General features: G+C 35.9%; 1 protein-coding gene and 2 long non-coding RNA genes across 3 annotated transcripts; 2 read left to right on the top strand and 1 right to left on the bottom strand.

The window, feature by feature from the left end:
- Positions 1-3854: 3854 nt before the first annotated feature.
- On the bottom strand, positions 3855-6952 carry LOC109090438. Its single transcript, XM_042712363.1, has 5 exons — positions 6805-6952; positions 5458-5787; positions 4530-4898; positions 4336-4402; positions 3855-3935 (listed from the first exon to the last, which is right to left on the bottom strand). The coding sequence occupies exons 1-5, from the start codon at positions 6893-6895 to the stop codon at positions 3923-3925; spliced, it is 870 nt and encodes a 289-aa protein (XP_042568297.1). The 5' UTR covers positions 6896-6952; the 3' UTR covers positions 3855-3922.
- A 2092-nt stretch (positions 6953-9044) lies between these two features.
- LOC109087545 lies at positions 9045-10601 on the top strand. The gene is made up of 3 exons (XR_002017399.2): positions 9045-9171; positions 9508-9840; positions 10454-10601. It is a non-coding gene; the product is annotated as an uncharacterized LOC109087545 (long non-coding RNA).
- Positions 10602-10873: 272 nt separating this feature from the next.
- LOC109087546 lies at positions 10874-12720 on the top strand. The gene is made up of 3 exons (XR_006153247.1): positions 10874-10978; positions 11551-11609; positions 12453-12720. It is a non-coding gene; the product is annotated as an uncharacterized LOC109087546 (long non-coding RNA).
- The last annotated feature ends 7143 nt before the right edge of the window (positions 12721-19863 follow it).

A 19863-nucleotide genomic window follows, 5' to 3' on the forward strand; every position in this document is an offset into this window, starting at 1 on the left:
GCGCGCGGCCTCTGGCCCGTGAGCTGCTCGCTCCGCGCTACCGTTGTGGCCGCGCGGGGGCGCCCGTCGAAGAGGGCACGGAGAATTTGAGAGAGATTGGCTTGTTCACCATTTTTCTCTGATAGGGATGTTCGTTGTGTTTGATTTCTATCACATTTTTTGATGTTATGAAAATTTGCTTTCAATTTGTGGTACAAAATTTCAGTTAACATATGGACCTTTAGCAACTTTAATTTCTGTACTATTGTATTTGTAATTTAGGTCTTGTTTATCTTTCAGGGAAATCTAATTGATATTAGAGTATTACATAGTTATTACAGTATCACACATACCATATTATGATTTCCTGACATTTTGGCAAAATGAATCAAAAGCATATCAAAACACATTTCAAAGCAGAATATCAGCATATAAGAAATTGTTACTTTTACTTGCTATAAATAAATGCTGCTTATTACAGAGGAACCGCTTAAGAAACAGCTGCTGATGCCTATCTTGAAAAACAAACTGAGTAAAAATGCAGTCTAAATACATCTATTTATCTTTTAAAGGCCTTTTCATAGACTAATGATGGTTATACTTCAAATTTTAATAAATCAGAGTATGTAGGCTTCTCGGCAATTCAGTTCTGTTTGAGGTTTTATGCAGACTGTGGATGTTCAAAGGATAGTTCCCCTAAAAAGGAATACATTTCTGTCATTAATTACTCACCCATCATGTTGTTCCAAACCTGTAAGACCTTTGTTCATCTTTGGAAAACAAATAAAGATAATTTTTGTATTGAAATTCCGAGAGCTCTCTGGCCCTCCATAGACAGCAACGCAACTTTAATATTCCCAGGTCCAGAAAGGTAGTAAGGACATTGTTAAAATAGTCCATGTGACTTGGTTCAACTGCAATTTTATGAAGCTTCAAGAATACTTTTTGTGCATAAAGAAAGAGAGTAACAGTGCATGTGATGCTGCTGACGCAGGAACCATCAGTGTGTCTGATCTCAGCATCAGTCTCTCTCTACCTCTGGAGGTGGAATAGAACCAGCGTTCTGTGGTGAACTATCCCTTAAATAATAAAGACAGAACAGTCTTCTTACTAATAGACTGACTGATGATCAGTTTTACTGATATCTGTGCTAGTCTGATATTGTGTAAGACAATAGAACCCATTCATAATGCAGTGATTCTGTCTAGACTGGATAGAGAGCAGAGACACACGACAAGAAACTGATGTCCCCTCTTTATCAAGCTCGTGCTACTTCTGACAGATGTTGCATTGGTCACTTGTGTCGTGTCCAGTGAACACATTCTACATTTAGTTGCAGCTTTTTTCATACCCCACATAAAGGTGACTGTCCAGGCATTGATGGGGATGGAACAGATTGTGATAATTGGCTTCAGACCGCGTGCTTTGGAGAAAGTTCACAAACTGCCAAAGTCCACCTTCATATCAAGTAACAACGCTTCGTTACGTCATTATTGGAAATGTCGACATAACGCTGTAAAGGATCAATGATCTCTGTGCACCTAGAATCAACCTGAAAGCATGATTTTTTTTTTTTTTTTTTTTAAATATAACTTTGTAGACAATTTTAATGAGACGTTTGAGTGATTAAAAACCATGAGTGTACAAGTTAATGGTCCTCTTGCCTGTTTAGACAAGCCCTTTTAATCAAACATAAGACCCCTGCACAGTAATAAATACAATAATAATACAGACACTTTTATATTTAATGGTATTGGAATTTCTTAATTTGAATTTAATATTTAATGAAAAAAAAAATGTTTTTATGGATGTTTGGGTCTGAGTTTAGATGCAAATAAACCGTTTTAAAAAAACAGACTCTCTCCTGGTAAAAGGGAAAACCGTTATTGTCAGCATCAGTGTGTCTGATCTGCAGCATTCAGTCTCTCTCTAACCTCTGGAGGTGAATATCGGATAAAAACACCTACAGCTGTGTGCTCAACATCCCATCAGCAAACTGACCTAACCATGGAAAACATACACTGAACTGTTTGTTATGTGCAGGTCTTGCATTATTGACAAGCGATTTTCTTGTTTGACACTGTAAAGCTGCTCTTGACACAATTTGAATTGTATAAAGCGCATATATATTCGGTGTCTCTACTTATACTTAAGTTATACTCAGTGATATGGGACTGTTGAGAACACATTGTGAATGTGACATGCACAAATATGGGAAAAGCATAAGTGAAACATTAAGATTGATACTCAAACTGAAAGTTAAATATGCTTGCTCGCCTCACTTTTACATACAAGGGGTTTGGTTTTTTTAAACAACCACATGCAGAAAAGCACTTGTGCTTACCTGCAGCGAATGAACTGTTAAAGGTTTTGAAGAACACGGGAATCTCTTTTTTTGTGAGCCAACCAGCAGGTGATGACATTTATCTCGCTGCTAATGCAGAGCATCAGACGTTGCTTGTCAAGTAAAGTGTGTGACGAAATCACAAGCAAGCAAGAATCCTACCTCAGCTCTTGACTGGTCTGATATTTTTTATTTCACTGGTGGGGGCCATGAATTTCTTTTGAAGTTTAAAGCATATAAAACACATATAATATATAAATTTCATATACAATAAAAGTAGGAAACGGTATTTTGTAAGCACAGACCTGTTTGTCCCACTTTACCAGATGCATTGTCCCCAAGTTTACCTGAAAATGCCTGAAGAAAAAAAAATAAGGGTACTTAATTTTGAATCTCTGTATGTTTAAAAAGAAAGCATTGGGCAACAAAAAAAAAAAAAAAAAAAAAAAAAACCGTGGGAGAGCCAAAAAACGAGACTTTGAGAATTTGCTTATAGCATTAATAGTATTAGATAGAAATCAGATATTTGTTTTTAATACACAGTTTTACCAAAAAGTGTCCCACTTTCCAGGTGACCTCACCATAGTCGCTACATTTACAGTAGTTCCTCAGAAAGCTAGTGTTTTGAGAGCAGTTTACTGTATGGGGTCAAGCACAGACCTGCACTTTAACCAGATGCATTTTGAGGGAAAAAAAATAAGGGTACTTAATTTGTGAATCTCTGTATGGTTTAAAAACATGGCACCAAAACAAAAAAAAAAAAAAAAACATAGTGGTAGATAAAAGAGACGGTGGCCTGCAAACCAAAAAAAAAAAAACTGTAATTTTGAGGGTGGCCCAACCAAACAAAAAAAAAAAAAAAGGGTTGCGGGGTGGGTGCTTGTTAATACAAATGATCCAGTTGTTACACATAAAATTAAAAGACAATACACTGTAATATTTTCAGACTTTATTGTAGATGTTTTGACGAACATCACAATTGCTCAGATTGCTGATAATAACAGGAACTATTTACTGTTTTACATTTTTATATTAACCTATTTTTTTTATGATTGGGATGTCCTTTTAAAGGTCCCTTTAAACCATCATATTTTGGCAAGATATTCCTGCCTGGCCATCTTACAACCAAGACTGAAAAGCGAATATTTTTGGTTTAAAGGAATTTTAGTTGCATTTACATTTGCTGGCACTGGGTAGAAACCCGTGCATGATGCAATAGTGGCTACTGTAATGGCTCATTTACAGTTACACCATTAAAACCCATACAGATAAAGAAAATTTACTGAATAGCTGTCCACTGTAGTGGCCACCATGCTAAACAGGGCTGTAACTCCCAGTGTTAGTTAAATCAAGGAAAACATCACTAAGCTTCACAGTTTAAAGGACACAAAACAGAAGGGTCCATCCATGATGCACAAACATATTGCAAGTCATAATTGTGACAATGGAAATGCTTTCATCTGTTTGATACTGTTTAAAAGCTAAATGGTTGTGACAGAATTACACATACTGTAAATAAAACTCTTCCTCTGTGAAAGGTGAAAATACCAGATTATTTAATGAGGAATGCGGGGTGTGCTTGTTTTATAGGTACGTTTTCTACACCAGCCTCCTGTAAGAAAAAATAAATAAATAAATAAAAACAGATTCACAGAATGTAAAAGAAAATGCTCTGACAAACTGAATCACATTGTCATGTTCTGTTCTAGTAATGCAACCTGTTTGAATGCAGTGTCTTGATGCTTCAGGAACAGTTTGGTTGTTTCTATAAAATGAAAAGCAAAAAAACTCATACAAAATGGCACACAAAAAGCATGCAACTCAAAACAAAACTTCTAACATGCAATTAAAAACAAAAATTCATAACCTCTAAACAACTTGCACATCTCAAATATCTTGCACATCAAAAAAAAAAAAATCACTATTTTAAATTCACTTATACTGGTGTTTTTGCAATGATGAAATGAAACCACTTCACACACACAAAACACACAACAACCAGAAATTCTCACCTGTTACACCTGCAACAAATAGCAGACAGCATACTGCCAGTATAGCAAATAAAATACACAAGAAAATCTGTAACGAAAAAGACAGTCATTATTAATAGAGTTCGATGACAGTTGATTTTATTGAGATCTTCGATAACAAAAACATTAAAATTGCTGAAGGGGAAATGAACTTATACGGACTGAATTACACTCACCATTGACAGGAGCACTGAAGCTCTTTTCACTGAAGATGCTGATAATGTGGCGTCGACGGATGCTGCTGCTGTTGGTGATGATCTCGAGATGATAGAGTCCAGAGTCTGTGGTTCTGGAGTTCATGATAGTCAGAGATCCGGTCTGATGATCCAGCTTCAGTCTGTCTCTGAATCTCTCATCAGCATCTTCACATTGATCATCTCTACAGATCTTACTGGGATCACCCTTGATTTTTGCTATGAAAGTGTCATTGAAGTACCAAGTCATCAAATCGTCAGGGTTTTTCATTACAGCAGGATCTAAAGTAACAGATTCTCCCTCCTTCACGGACTTGTCCTGCATTTTATTCAGCTCTGCACCAGGAACATCTGAAACACAAACCAACAGCAGCAGGAGGATATTATATTAGATTCTTCTGTGGAAAGGTGGTTTCAGAATCCCACTATTTCTCCCACATACGCATATGATTGTCATAAATGTCCGTTTCATTTTGCCCCCTAGTGGCAGTGGCACAGAACTTCTATATAATCCAGTTCATGTAAATAAAAAATAGATTAAATATACTAGAATTTATAAATACTAAATACCATCTTACACTCCAACAGTAAAAGATTAACTTTTTACTTAAAAACTGAATTTTACCCCCAAAATGTAAATTGACTTCAGAATTTGTGCTTCTAAAACACACTTTACTCTTTTTTTTTCTTTTTCTTTTTTTTTCTTTTTTTACCTCTGCACTTTGGATTCCCAATTAACTAGACAGAAGTAAATATGAAATGAATTTAAACAGATGACAAAAGAAGGTCATAACAGAGGGGTCCGCAAACATCTGGATTGCAACTGTAAAGAGAATTAACAACTCTGAAACTTAATGATGCAATTATAAAACAATTAAGCATGTCTTTAAACATTCATTAAATGATTCACCGTGGACAATGATACTAAAGATCTTTTCACTGATGCTGTTGCTGCTGATGATCTTTAGATGATAGAGTCCAGAATCTGTGGTGTTGATGTTTGTGATGGTCAGAGATCCAGTCTGATGATCCAGCACCAGTCTGTCTCTGAATCTCTCAGTACCTTCATTACACTGAACATCTGTACAGGTCTTACTGAAATAGTCACTGATTTGAGCGATGCGAACGTCATTAAAATACCATTTAATCTTTTCTTGCTGGCTTGTTTTAACATCAGTGTGTAGAGTGACTGAATCTCCCTCCATCACTGACACTGAAACACTGTCTGCACCAGACACACCTGGAGAAGAAATAATCATAAATCACTTTTAAGAAAGTAGGATATATACAAAGAGTAAATTTATTTTTTTCTGTAAATTTCTCCAAATGTTTTGTTGGTGATCAGCTTATACTCAGTTATAAGCAATGACATCACAAAGTCTTAAGTTTCAGTTTCAAGGCTGAACACACCATTTGCTTAATACATTGCAAAAGAGACCAGACTTCACTGACTACAACATCAAAGCAGTAAGATTTCCAGAGGAATGTCCAGGAACAAATGTCTCCATTAATTTCACAACTATTGCCACACATTCAAGCACTGTTTGTCTGTCTGCAGACAGCGGAACGGTTCAGTATAGTATAGTACGGTACCTATTTATTTCTGTTTCCAGTGCCAGAAGTTGTGAATGGTACAAAAGAAAAACCGATCTGTACCATACCACGTTTTAGTACCCTTCCGTGTGGTTAACCAGCAAAGCAAAAGGTACCAAATGGGTGGAGCTAAACTCACTGCGGAACGTTGATTGGTTGACAGAGAATGGTCACTTGCACCTGCTACAGTCAAGAGGAAAGAAGCGTCTCCTTCACTCCGCATTGATGCTCATGCATGTTGTGCTTGTTTACATCAGAGTGCTCAAACACACACACACACACACACACACACACACAAAACATATAACAGTGCATATTATAATTTTATATTTTCACACACATACAAGCTTGCGCTTGAAACGCAAGCCGGATGAGGGTGTGCCGTCCGAATCGTACTGACTCATAACGCTCGGTGGAAGCATACAACTTGTTGACATCCGATTTTCTCTTTGTTTTTGTTGACTGTATTCACGTGAATACAGTCCCACGAGAATACTCACCAAGCTCGGCGTCTTGACACATATGCTATTCGTGTTTTTATAATCGTTAGCTATATATCGAAATAGAAACTAAAATTTGATTCATTGCACAGCCCAAGTGCCATCTTTAAAAAAATAAAAAATAAAAAATAAACACAGTAATAGAAATAAAATACATGCCTTACCATGCTGTAAAACACACACTGGTACGAAAATGAAGAGATTCATCACCGTTGCTCTGGAAGACGAATGCAGAGTCTGTGGAAACAAAAGCATTTTCTGTCCCTATATCGATGCCTACCTAAAACTAAAGCATTAAAGGAGTGGACAAAGTGAAAGTGAAAGTGAAAGTGACATACAGCCAAGTATGGTGACCCATACTCAGAATTCGTGCTCTGCATTTAACCCATACAAAGTGCACACACACACAGCAGTGAACACACACACACCACACGGTCGGAGACCTCCGTGAAGTTGGCCCCCCACCCAACGCAAAACGTCAGCAAAATAGTCTCGTGCCGCTTTGGTTTTAAAATAATATTTATAGGTCATTCTGAGGTCACTCACTTAGAGCTTTTGGACACAGCCTAGTAACCATTAGACCTTGATTAGTAGGTTCAGGCGTGTTTGATTAGGGCTGAACTCTGCAGGACTGTGGCGCTGGCCACCCCTGCATTAGACCGACTAACCAGTCCAGTGGGAGGCTGAGCCATCAGAACAGACCAGGGGTCCGTTCCAGATCTTCTAGTCATGATAACTGATCTCTGGATAATTTGGTTCTTCAAACTAATTTGATTAAAATATCTGGATTAAGTTGTCTAAGATTACTGCACGTTCTCGTGTTCCCTGTAAAAGCTAGATGTTTCAAAACTACTCTAAACCACAATCGGCAATGCAGCGATTGGCTGGCGGCAGGACAGCAACGTAATGACATCATATAATTAAAAAAGACACCTGATGAAAAACTTGACAAATTTCTGGACCTTTATAAGGAAACAGCCAAGTGAACAAAGCGACATCTTATAATAGATAAATGAAATGTGTTTTTATTTTATTTCTTACATGATTCCCAATTATAGGCTATATATATTCCAATTTCTAGTATTTGTACAGGCTTTGCATTTTTATTCCAATGTTGTAATAAGCAATACATGTAATTTTATCTTCGAAGCAGATTTTTTACGTGACAGCGTTAACTGGCTGTTTCTATAGTAGCCTATTATAGATTACACAACATTATAATATTATTTTTGTCCCTGGATTAGTAGGGTACACTAAAGTAGCAGTGGCTGGGACAGATTTTAAATATCAGTTCTACTTAAAAAGATGTCATCTAATCCTGTTTACAATAAATAAAATGCTCCTGAGCAGGTTTAAGCTTATGGACCTGACAGCAAGTCCAGCTTCAAAGAGCCATATAATCCAAGATCATGCCAAATGTTCAACAATCAAATTCTAACTGAGTTAGTGACATACAAAAAATGGGCCCCAAGTCTAGAAGTGACAAATAAATAATAGCTTAAGTTATTATTGTTGAGCAATCATAAAATGTTGCAACATTTATAATTAAATGATTAGCTAAGAGTCGATGTGAATTCATTTCAATATCTACAAATATTTTAAACTGTAGTGCAGTTCATTACACTATCTGATATCTTACTGTAGTGTTTATATTTAAATTTAAATTCACAAAAAAAAAAAAAATTGGAAAAAAGTCAAGCGATATTATCCTCTCAGTATGACTTCAGCACAATTAAATTACTTCTATCTATTAACATACACATGTGAATCTTAGTATTTTCTCATCGTGTTTATAGATTCATTTTACGTTAATGGAAAGCTATTCTGTGTAGGAGGAAGTCAGACTGTGAGGTAAATAACAGCAGGACAGGAAGGTTTTCACCTACACGCTTAACACACATCAAACAAATGGCCATTTTCCTGCAAGAGCTGTTCATCCACCCGACAGATCAAACCATGTTTCTGAAGAAAAACGACCGCAGCAGGTTTCAGTTTGACTCAGATGCTGCGCTGCTAGTGTCACACCTCACTAAGACTCGCAATGTGAGATGGCAGGCTGCTTTTGCCATTTTGCAAAAACGATGATTATGAAACCATTTTAAAATCCATCTACTTTTTCAAATTGAACAAACAGAAACCTCCTTTCGAAAACAGTCAATGTTAAAATTAAAAACGTTTTCCATTTAATAAAGAACGTTTTCAGCTGTTAAGTTAAAGACTTAAGAGGCAGAAACACACACACAAACACAGGAACACAGGGAGAGAGAGAGAGAGAGAGAGAGAGAGTGTGTGTGTTTGTGTGTGTGTGTGTGTGTGTGTGTGTGTGTATGCAGGTTTGTGCGTGTGTGGGTGTGTGTGTGTGTGTGTGTGTGTGTGTGTGTGCACTAGTAGGGTGCTCAAACTCTGCTGGGGGAGGATTCACATCAGATTGCGTGTTATCTAGTCTTATTAGATCAGAGTTTTCACCGAACAACTGAAGAAAATGTTTCACATGTTTGTTTTGTTCTGTTTGTGTTGGTGGCGTCTGATTGGTAAGTTATACCTATATTTTTACAGCGTTTTAGAGAAATAAAGCTGCTGCTGCTGTTCAAATGAGAGGATTTTCATTTTGCTGTTCTTCCCAAATAAATCAAATCAAAAAATCATTATTGTGAGACCTACTTTGCATTCAGGTTCCAATGAGCCAAATCTAAAAATATGAAACTAATGAAAGTGTCCAGCAGAATTAAACTTGTAGTTTTACTCGCCTGTGATTAACTTGTCATGTCTATTTTGCTGTAAAGATAACTTGAAAACACATTAAAGTTCAAATGTCACCTTTCTGGTTTGGGTCACTGCTGCTGCTAAATGTTACAAACTGTTTTCAGCTTCACATTTTCCAGGTGTGTTTGGTGAGTCAGTATCTATGATGGAGGGAGAATCAATCGCTCTAAACTCTGATGTTACTAAAATACGTGACGATGAAGACTTACTGTGGAAATTTGGAGCTGAAAAGACCCTGATAGCTGAAATCAGTAAAGCTGCTGGAATCTCCTCCACATATAATGGTACTGATGGGAGATTCAGAGACAGACTGAAGCTGGACGATCAAACTGGATCTCTGACCATCACAGACATCACAACTGAACACGCTGGAGTTTACGAACTACTGATAAGTGGAGCAAAACGGTTGTTAAAAACATTTAATGTTTCAGTTTATGGTGAGTAGAGACCATTTCTTCTGTCCTTCAAATATTTTTGTTTTTAGAAAATTAAGGAATGTTTATGGTTCAATACAAGTTAAGCAGATCACAACAAAAATAAAAAGGGTTACATAGAGGCGCTTGCAGCAGAAGTCAGTTAGGTAAATTTTTAAGGATTTAAAAGCAGAAATGTGAAGTTTATAATATAGTAAAGACGTTTTTTATTCTTTTGAAACTTGTGCATTATTTGAGCTATTTAAAAGGTTTATTTCCCATCATTTTAGAGTTTATGGTGTTATGCTGTCAAAGCGACAAAGTTGTAAAATTAGACATAAGCGTTAGTGATTTTTTTCACACTTAAATTTTTACATTTTAACACACATATTGTTCATGTCTCGTAGCTTTAAAATTGCATTTCTGCACGACAAGTGGAAATAAATTGTGGTAATCACAAATGCTGTTGATTGAGCCTAACTTGCATTGAAACCAGAATATTTCTTTACATATTTACACTTTGAAATGTTGAATCATTTTATAGTTTGAGATGACAGAAACACTTACTGACCGTCAACATACTACACCGAAAATAAGAATACATTCACCCATATTTGTTTATTCTCTCATTTTCCAGCTCATCTGTTCACACCTAACATTACTAGAGAAACTTCACAATGTTCTTCATCTTCGTCATCTTCACAGCAGAATTGTTCATTGGTGTGTTCAGTGGTGAATGTGGGTCATGTGACTCTCTCCTGGTACAAAGGAAACAGTTTATTGTCCAGCATCAGTGTGTCTGATCTCAGCATCAGTCTCTCTCTACCTCTGGAGGTGGAATATCAGGATAACAACACCTACAGCTGTGTGCTCAACCATCCCATCAGCAACCAGACTCAACATCTGGACATCACTCAACTCTGTCACACACGTGCAGGTATGTCAGTGCTGATATACTAGGGTTTATTTGCAGAACTGATTTATTAAGTGTTTGTTGGATATCAGACTGATAGGTTCAGTTGCACTAATGGCTCATTTTTTTTTTCCATTACAGATCAGGGCCTACCTTTATTCTACATAGTGTTGATTTCTGCTGCTGGATCTCTGTTGATTGTAGCTTCAGTCGTGATCTGCTCCACCTGCAAGAAATGCAGAAAAACAGGTCAGAAGAACAATTTTTAACTAATTCAAATTCATTACAGCAGCAAAATTCATTCATTACAGATGCCCACATTTGTGACCCTGGAACACAAAACCAGTCTTAAGTGTCTTTTTTTTTTTTTTTGAAATTGAGATTTATACATCATCTGAAAGCTGAATAAATACGCTTTCCATTGATGTATGGTTTCTTAGGATCTCATAATATTTGGCCGAGATACAACTATTTGAAAATCTGGAATCTGAGGGTAAAAAAAAATAAAAATACTGAGAAAATCACCTTTGATGTTTTCCAAATGAATTCTTAGCGATGCATATTACTAATCAGAAATTAAGTTTTAATATATTTACAGTAACAAAATATACAAAATAAACACAATCATTACGATAATAACCTAATAACCTAATGAATAAAAGCAAAAAAGAAAATTTATAACCATAAAACATACAATAGCTCTTTAGCTCTTGCTAAAAATATACCCCAGCGACTTAAGACTGCTTTTGTGGTCCAGGGTCACATTTATACATAGGACTGCAAGCTTTGTTGTTTTAACAGTCTGTATTATTGTGATGCAGTCCAAGCAGAGGAGGAGGACAGAACTGATTCAGCCTTGTGTAAATCAACACGAAAAACGGTAAGATGATTCCTGACTGTGTTGTTGCGGTCAGTTAGTCTGATTGAAGTTTGCAGCGTCAGGTGGTCAGTGAACAGACGTGGGTGATCTATCGGCCAACCGTCATCAGCATTGCTCTCTGTATAGGGAGAAGATCAAAAGCAGAGTTTAGGCATGCTTTTTTTAATTCTATTTACACTAAATGCATACAGTTTGCTCCACAGTGTAAGTGTTTACATTTTACAGGGCTATTTTCATTTACAGATCCAAAAATCAAATCAAAACTTATCAGCAAATAGAAAATGAAAAGTCTACTTTAAAGTGCTAGTTCATCCTAAAATGTTTTAATCTGGTATCTTAATGAATTATAGACTAGACTGTTATTATACTGTAAGTCTTTTATTATTAGATTTGTATTGAAAAAAGTAGGACAGTGGTTAAATCTTGTTACCTGTGCTGAAGTCTGGTCTCGAGCTGCAGCTGCTCTGCGGTTCACGATCATCTGAAATGAAGTGCAGCTTTACTGGCCATTGGTTGCTTTGCAGACAAGCTGCAACAAGTATCTTTGGTGTGAAAGACAGTCGTTCTTAGCACAGCAGACAAACCTTCAGAACTTAAATAATCTGTTTGATGATTTAACTGCTTAAAAAGTCATGTGATGGACGAGATGATTTCCTTCAGCAGCTTTGCACTTTATGTTCTGCTTTGAAAAGTATTTAGAATCAGCTTTAGACAGAAAAAATAAAAACAGATTTTAGTGCACACTACAGAAACATTGAAAGGTCTTGTTTAAAGGCGGGTCTGTTATTATTATTATATTTATCGAATCAGCACATTACTGACTGAATCTGTGTTTCCTTGCAGAAATCAAAGACAGACGCTGTGTATGAAAATGTCCCCAAAAAACGATAATTGAATACCGTATCTACAGGAATTGATGTTACAGCTCACACAGGACAATAACTCACACCTTACGGTTTTCTTTGCACTTATTCCCTCTTTTGTTTTCTTTTGATATTATCTAATTTTTCATTTTTATTTTTTAGAAGTTGTTATCATGATATTTTGTTGCTCTGAATGGCATTCAGCATTCAGAATTTAAAATGTTGTTTTATCTTAACATCACAATAAAATGTACTTATTAAATATTATTCAATATTGATGCTACTTTTGATGCTGCTCCTTTGTCTGAATGTCATTTTACTGCATAGTGAGTGATGCACAGTATCACAAACAATATGCTGACAAATGTAGCACAAGTGCATCATCGTCACTAGTGGCCAGAGCAGAAAATCACATTTTGCCTGACACGGTGCGCTATAAATAGATGAGGACGGATGAACTGCTAAAAAGATAACGCGGTGAAACATGAGCAAAACTGCAACACGAAAACAGACCTGAATCTGTAATTATAAAGACAGACAGTCATTATTTCTAGAAATGGACTAATAATCTATTTAACTGATATCTTTGATATTTAAACCTATCTATTTACTCTTCAGCTAACCACAACCCATCCCTATTTCAGCTGAATATTTACTTTTACTGGCGAACCAGTCATGGCTCAGCCAAACAGATACAATTTGCTTTTTGTTTCTTTTGGTTGGCCAGACTCCAGCCAGAGCTCAGCCTAATGCTGTTTGGTACAATACTGTGAAAAGAAAAGAAAAACCTGAACAAATCAATCAGGTTTTTATTGGTACAATGACGCTAATAATCAACTATTTCTGTCAAGACAGACTTTAATCCTGAGTTCATGAATAACTATGGAGATGATAATGTGACATCAATAGCGAACAGCTAATCAGCATGCCTTGAAGCATATAGAGAAAACTATACGTGATTTACTTCTCATGAGTGTTACTTCTCATTGATATCAAAAACATGGGAATTTAAGCAAATTTACAAAGCAAGAAGAAAATAGGCCATGGAAGAGGGCAACGTGCAACTTAATGAACACCACAACCCACATCCTTCACACCCCCTCCTAAACAATTAATCAAAATAAATCAAACTTAATGAACACCACAACCCACATCCTTCACACCCCCTCCTTAAGCATTTATGCAGATGAATTCATGCCAGTATAGTGATCACAACATATAGTACTTTCATATATTCTTATACCCCCGATGAATATTATCCCATCAAAGGGAAATAAAAATTAATGTATTGCTATTTTCACCATATTATGACTTAAATAGTACTATTTCATGATTTCATAGTTTGATTCTCTCACAAAAAAAAGGGAAATATATGAGTGTCTTGGTTTATTTATCAGTCTCGCTCATGTCAATAGTTCGGCCCATTTCAGAAGTTTGGCCAACAGTCACCCCACTGGGAACCTACAAAACTAAATCTTTTAGAAGATGCCTTAGTGATTATTATACACGGTTTCTCATCATGTTTTTTTTTTGTTTCCGTACATTAAAGAATCATAAAAGCTGTTCATAGTACCAGGACAGGAAGAAGCCCCTCATCTACAATCTAAACACACATCCTCTGAAGTGCCCATTGTGACCTACTAGCTTTTTTGAGCCCCAAAAGATCAAACACAGTAGGTTTCAAATTTACAAATAAGAACATCAGCTATACCATGCACAAAAACTAAGAACTGTGTGTGTGTGTGTGTGTGTGATATTCCTCTAGTGTGTGTGTGTGTGTGTGTGTGTGTGTGTGTGTCACTTAGACTGTATTTTACCATAAAATGTAATTCACCCACACAATATTCCTCTAAGTATTTAACACAGTCAGGCTTATCTTTCAGTATTAAATGATAAAACATGAAGAATGTTTTGCACTAGTAAGTACAGTTAAAGTCTTAAGAACCTTTAGATGTAACTATATATAACTTGTGTGTGTGTGTGTGTGTGTGTGTGTGTGTGTGTGTGTGTGTGTGTGTGTGAGAGAGAGAGAGAGAGAGAGAGAGAGAGAGATAACCTGGAGGGTTTTCAAACTCTGTCAGAGGAAGGTTCACACACCAGATGAACAGCTCAAGTGTTTTCTGCAGATAGTCTTATATCGATAATAAGATTCACTGAACTGTAGAAAATGTTTTATGTGTTTGTTTTGCTCTGTTTGTGCTGGTGCCGTCTGATCGGTAAGTGATAAATGTACTTTTATGGCTTTGTTTCTTTCCATTACAGAATAATAAAGCTTCTTCTACTCTTCAAATTAAATGATTTACATCGGCAGTGTTCATGTTTCACTTAGTTCTAAATCTTAATTTAGTGGATTACAAAAGTAAATCCTCTCCATCATTTTCTAAAACATAAAAAAAAAAAAAAAAAAAAAATTCTTCTAAACGAATAACTACAAAAGTCATGGAAAGTCATTGTCAAAAAGTGGGAAACCTGAATGAAAATAAGTGAGCTTGGCTTGTCTTGTGATATAAATATCCCATATTAAAATTATATAAAATATATTGAGCAAAATAAATCCTGTACTTTCAAGCTGTAATTAATCATGTAACTTCATATACTCATTTTTACTATGCAGCAGATAAAACACCATAAAAAATGAAATTATACTGTAGGTTCACACATGTCTGTTCAGATAGTTCACCTTTCATTTTGTTTTGTGTCTCTGCTGCTCTTCTTCAATTCACCTTTAAATATTACAAATTGATTTAATTTGTAAACCAACAGTCTGCCTAAATCTGTGACTAAACCTCTTTGTGTTCATCAGGTGTGTTTGGTGAGTCGGTGTCAGTGATGGAGGGAGATACAATCACTTTACACACTGATCTTATGGAAATATGTGAAGATGAAGACATACTGTGGCAATTTGGAGCTGAAAAGATCCTTGTAGCTGAAAAAAACGGAAAAACTGGAAATTTCTCTACATATTATGTTACTGACGGGAAATTCAGAGACAGACTGAAGCTGGACAATCAAACTGGATCTCTGACCATCACAAACATCACAACTGAACAAACTAGGAGTTTATAAACTAGAGATAATTGGAGCAAAACTGTCATCAAAAACATTCATTGTTTCCGTCTACGGTGCGTTAAGATGTCATTTGTCCAAAAATCCACATATTCATGTTTTATTAAATGAATATTTTAGGTTCAAAACAAGTTATGTTTAATCCACAGCATTTGTGGCATTTGTGTGTGTTGATTAACACAAATTGTATCTAAACTCATCCTTCAAATCAAGGTCACAGTGAGGCGCTTACAATGGAAACCAACAATAGAGCCATTTATGTTCATTTACTATACTGAAAATAAGAATTGTTTAGATTTGTTCATATTTCTCTTCATTATCTAATGTTTTCCAGCTTGTCTGCCTGTTCCTAACATTACCAGAAACTGTTCTTCATCATCATCATCATCACATCAGAATTGTTCATTGGTGTGTTCAGTGGTGAACGTGAGTCGTGTGACTCTCTCCTGGTACAAAGGAAACAGTTTATTGTCCAGCATCAGTGTGTCTGATCTCAGCATCAGTCTCTCTCTACCTCTGGAGGTGGAATATCAGGATAAAAACACCTACAGCTGTGTGCTCAACAATCCCATCAGCAACCAGACTCAACATCTGGACATCACTCAACTCTGTCACACATCTGCAGGTAAGTCTATGGTGCATTAGTTTATTAGTGATTGAGTTGATCTGATCTCAGTTTGATGTTTTTATTCCTCAGATTCTGTCCACTGTTGTGGTTTTACTGAAGCTATGATCCGATTGGTCCTCTCTGCTCTGGTGGGCGTGGCTACTGTCACTGTTCTGGTTTATGAAACAAATTCCAGAAGAGCTGAACAAGCAAATATTCCCACATCTAACATTTAAATATTCTTATAATTTATCATTTAACTTTTATTATTATTATTATTATTATTATTAATCTTCAATTATTTTTAATGGCCGACAGACACATGTACAGACCTTAACTGTAGTTAACATCCAGCATCTAAATTGAATGGCCCATTTTTCATACTTCATTTTAAAATACAGAGCACCTAAAGGGACATGGTGATTGTAAAAAATATAAATAAATAAATAAAACAAAAAAAATTCAACAGGAAGGGAAAAACAAATCAATACTTTTGCATTCTCTCACAAAACTGCTCCCCTGAGAAACTTCTCATTTGCTTGCAAAATTATATTTTGTTTTTAAAACTATATTTTTCCTCCTTTCACCTTGTCTCTTTAGGGTCATCATATTGAAGAGACCACATGTCTAAATGTATTGAAAGAAAGTGCAAAACATAGCAAAGGGAGTAGATACCCCATTTTATTAATTTATCTGTACAGAAATTCCATCTTGTATTGAAGAATCATCTCCATCACACAGCGCTAACTCTTTTTAATGTTATTATTTAACTGACCATATGAAAGGGGTGATAACATCATGTTAATATATTCTCCTGCAGCAACAGATATAACAAGTCACATTTGCAAACACCAGCACAACAACAGCAGCACCAGCACATATTCCTGCTATAAGACCTGAAGACAGACCTGAATCTGCAATGATAAAGACAGAGATTCATTATTATTATTATTACTATTCATTATTATTAGTTATTAATCATATTTATTAACTTAATTTGATTAATTTAAAGTGGTATTTACACATTTCTACTTTGGTCATCATTGATTTATCTGATAAATGACACAACAGCAGTTGAAACAGTTTGATGTGAGCTCAGAAGTAGACAGCAGTGTTCAGAGGAAAATAACACATTTTTCATGTTAATAACTTTAGTTAAAATGTTTTGATACATTTTCCTCAATGGTTTGAGACATTGTTCCTGTGGCTCAGTGGTAGAGCATTGCATTAGCAGCGCAAAAGGTTGTGGGTTCAATTCCCAGGGAACACATGTTAGGTAAAAACATGTTAGCCGGAATGCACTGTAAGTCGCTTTGGATAAAAGCATCTGCTAAAAGCATAAATGTAATGTAAATGACAAACCTCTGAAATTATACACCAATGACAATAATGCTGAATCTCTTTATGCTGATGCTGTGGACAATCTTTAATTTATATTCTCCAGAGTCTGGAGACACATGATTCACTTTCAGTCTGTCTCGGAATCTCTCATCAGCATCTTCACACATAATCTTCACAGATCTCACTCTGATCTCTTGTGATTTCAGTGTTGTGGTCATCATTAAAATGCCATGTTATGAAATAATAATAAAAAATAAAAAAAATCTAAAATGACAGATTCTCCCTCCTTCGCTATCTTTCTCTTTATTTCATCTCGTTCAGCAGCAGGAACACCTGAAACACAAACCAACAGATGCAGGAGGATTTTGTTTAACAATAAACAACATATCTACCGCTCGCATTTGCCCCCTTTTATTAAAACTGAATTTTTACTTCGATCTATTAATTCCACTTTCACAGCAGTATATTTGAATTTAAATACATAATTTAAACATATGTAGCCTACTTTTCAATGTTAAATGACTCACCATGAACAGTAACATGGAAGATCTTTTGGCCGATTCTTTTGCTGATGGTCTGTAGTTTATAAACTCCAGCATCTGTGTTTCTGATGTTTGTGAATGTGAGATCACCTGTACGACTGTCCAGCTTCAGTCTGTCTCTGAATCTCTCATCACATTGTTCATCTGTACAGATCTTTCTGAAATCTCCTTTGATTTGAGCCATGCAAGTGTCATTAAAATACCATTTCATTCTGTCTCTCTGTTTATTTTAACATCAGTACAAACACTGACTCTCCTCCTGTCTCAACACCAGACACACCTGAAGACTAAATGAATGATCTTAACTTAATGCACATCCTACAAACCACATCCCAATGCATATATTGTTGTTTCTTTTCTTCATAACATATGAAAGCCTGGTTTCAAGATGTGTGGATCCAGAGAGGGCTGCTCTCTGAAAGACTCTTCCAGAACTTTTTATTCTCAAAAAAAACATTCATTTCCTTCCTTAACAAACATATCCATCAATCAAAACAAACAACAAACAAATTAATCAAAAAAAAAAAATGATAGTGTATAATAAATAAAGATATTGTCTCTCAAAAGAAAGAGTTGACTCTGAACCACCTTAACGAGTCGTTGTATTTTCGAATCTTCTGCCTGTTGCCTATATACATCACAAGGTAACACATTTGCATAATTCTCACCTGCCCATGAAATACGAACACTGGCTACATGCACCATTTTTTGTTCAGTCGGACTGAAAAAAAATCGATTTGAAGCTTGTGACATATAAACGCGCACATCAACCTGATTACTTTATTTAGCATTCATGTAAACACTAAATAAAGTGATTGTGTAAAATGTTGATGTCACAGCTTGCAGACGATCACAAAAGCTTCACATGCTTGTGAATCTTTAGCTCTGCCCACAGCACGCCTCTAGGAGCTCAACAGTTTTAGGAGAGAAGCGTAACATTGTACCTGTCTTTCATGAATCTGATTAATCTAAAGACTCTCCAGAGATGTGGATGCAATACAACTCTATAAGTAATCAAGGTTAACATGAGATTTGCAGAACCTCTGTTTGTTATGTCCCCTTTAAGGAAGAGTTGCAAAATGCTTGGGGTGATTCTGTAGCCAGTTTAGCCTGTATTGCTGAGTGTCTTCCATGCTTTCAGCATTATGTAGCTTTCTGATGTCATGTATGCAAATTTAGCTTTCACATTTTGGAGCATTTGAATTTATTCTGCCCTACTCGGAAATTATTGGTTTTAGTAAACTGTGTTAAGTCTGTGTTACTGAAAATCTGTGACCATGTTAATTTTGACTAAAGTTAGCTTTTACTTGGAGAATTGGGGTACGCCAACTTTAGAGACATTTCAGAGACATTAGTTAAGTGCACTTGACTGTTAAGACTAAAAATGGGAATTTCCATTTAGAACAACAGAATGTTGCTCAACCAGTATAAACAGGGTGAGACTTAACCTCTGATTATTGTAACGTTACTCAAGCTAAATGTACATTTATATAAAGCTACTATTAGACAAAGTATATGTTGGTCAGCTTTTTTATAGTAGTGATCATGACCTCTGATTAGAGATAGTGTTGCTTTAATGAAGTGTGTACAGATTTAAGACAAGTCATGTCACTCGGCGGCCATCTTTGAAATGCCTCTCGGGCATGCAAGTGCAGCTCCTATCTTTGAATGTGGAAACATCAAATTCTCCAAAACTGTTTGCCAAGCTTAAGATTCAGTTTGAATTTGAAATCACCAATGAAATCTGAAAAGAACCGACTCATAAATATTGTTTATTTTGCTCAAATAGTGTTAAAAAGCCTATTTTTCAGGCTAGACCAGCCAGTGCGCATGTG

The sequence above is a fragment of the Cyprinus carpio genome, chromosome A22 (genome assembly GCF_018340385.1).
Source record: "Cyprinus carpio isolate SPL01 chromosome A22, ASM1834038v1, whole genome shotgun sequence".
Lineage (NCBI taxonomy): Eukaryota > Metazoa > Chordata > Actinopteri > Cypriniformes > Cyprinidae > Cyprinus > Cyprinus carpio.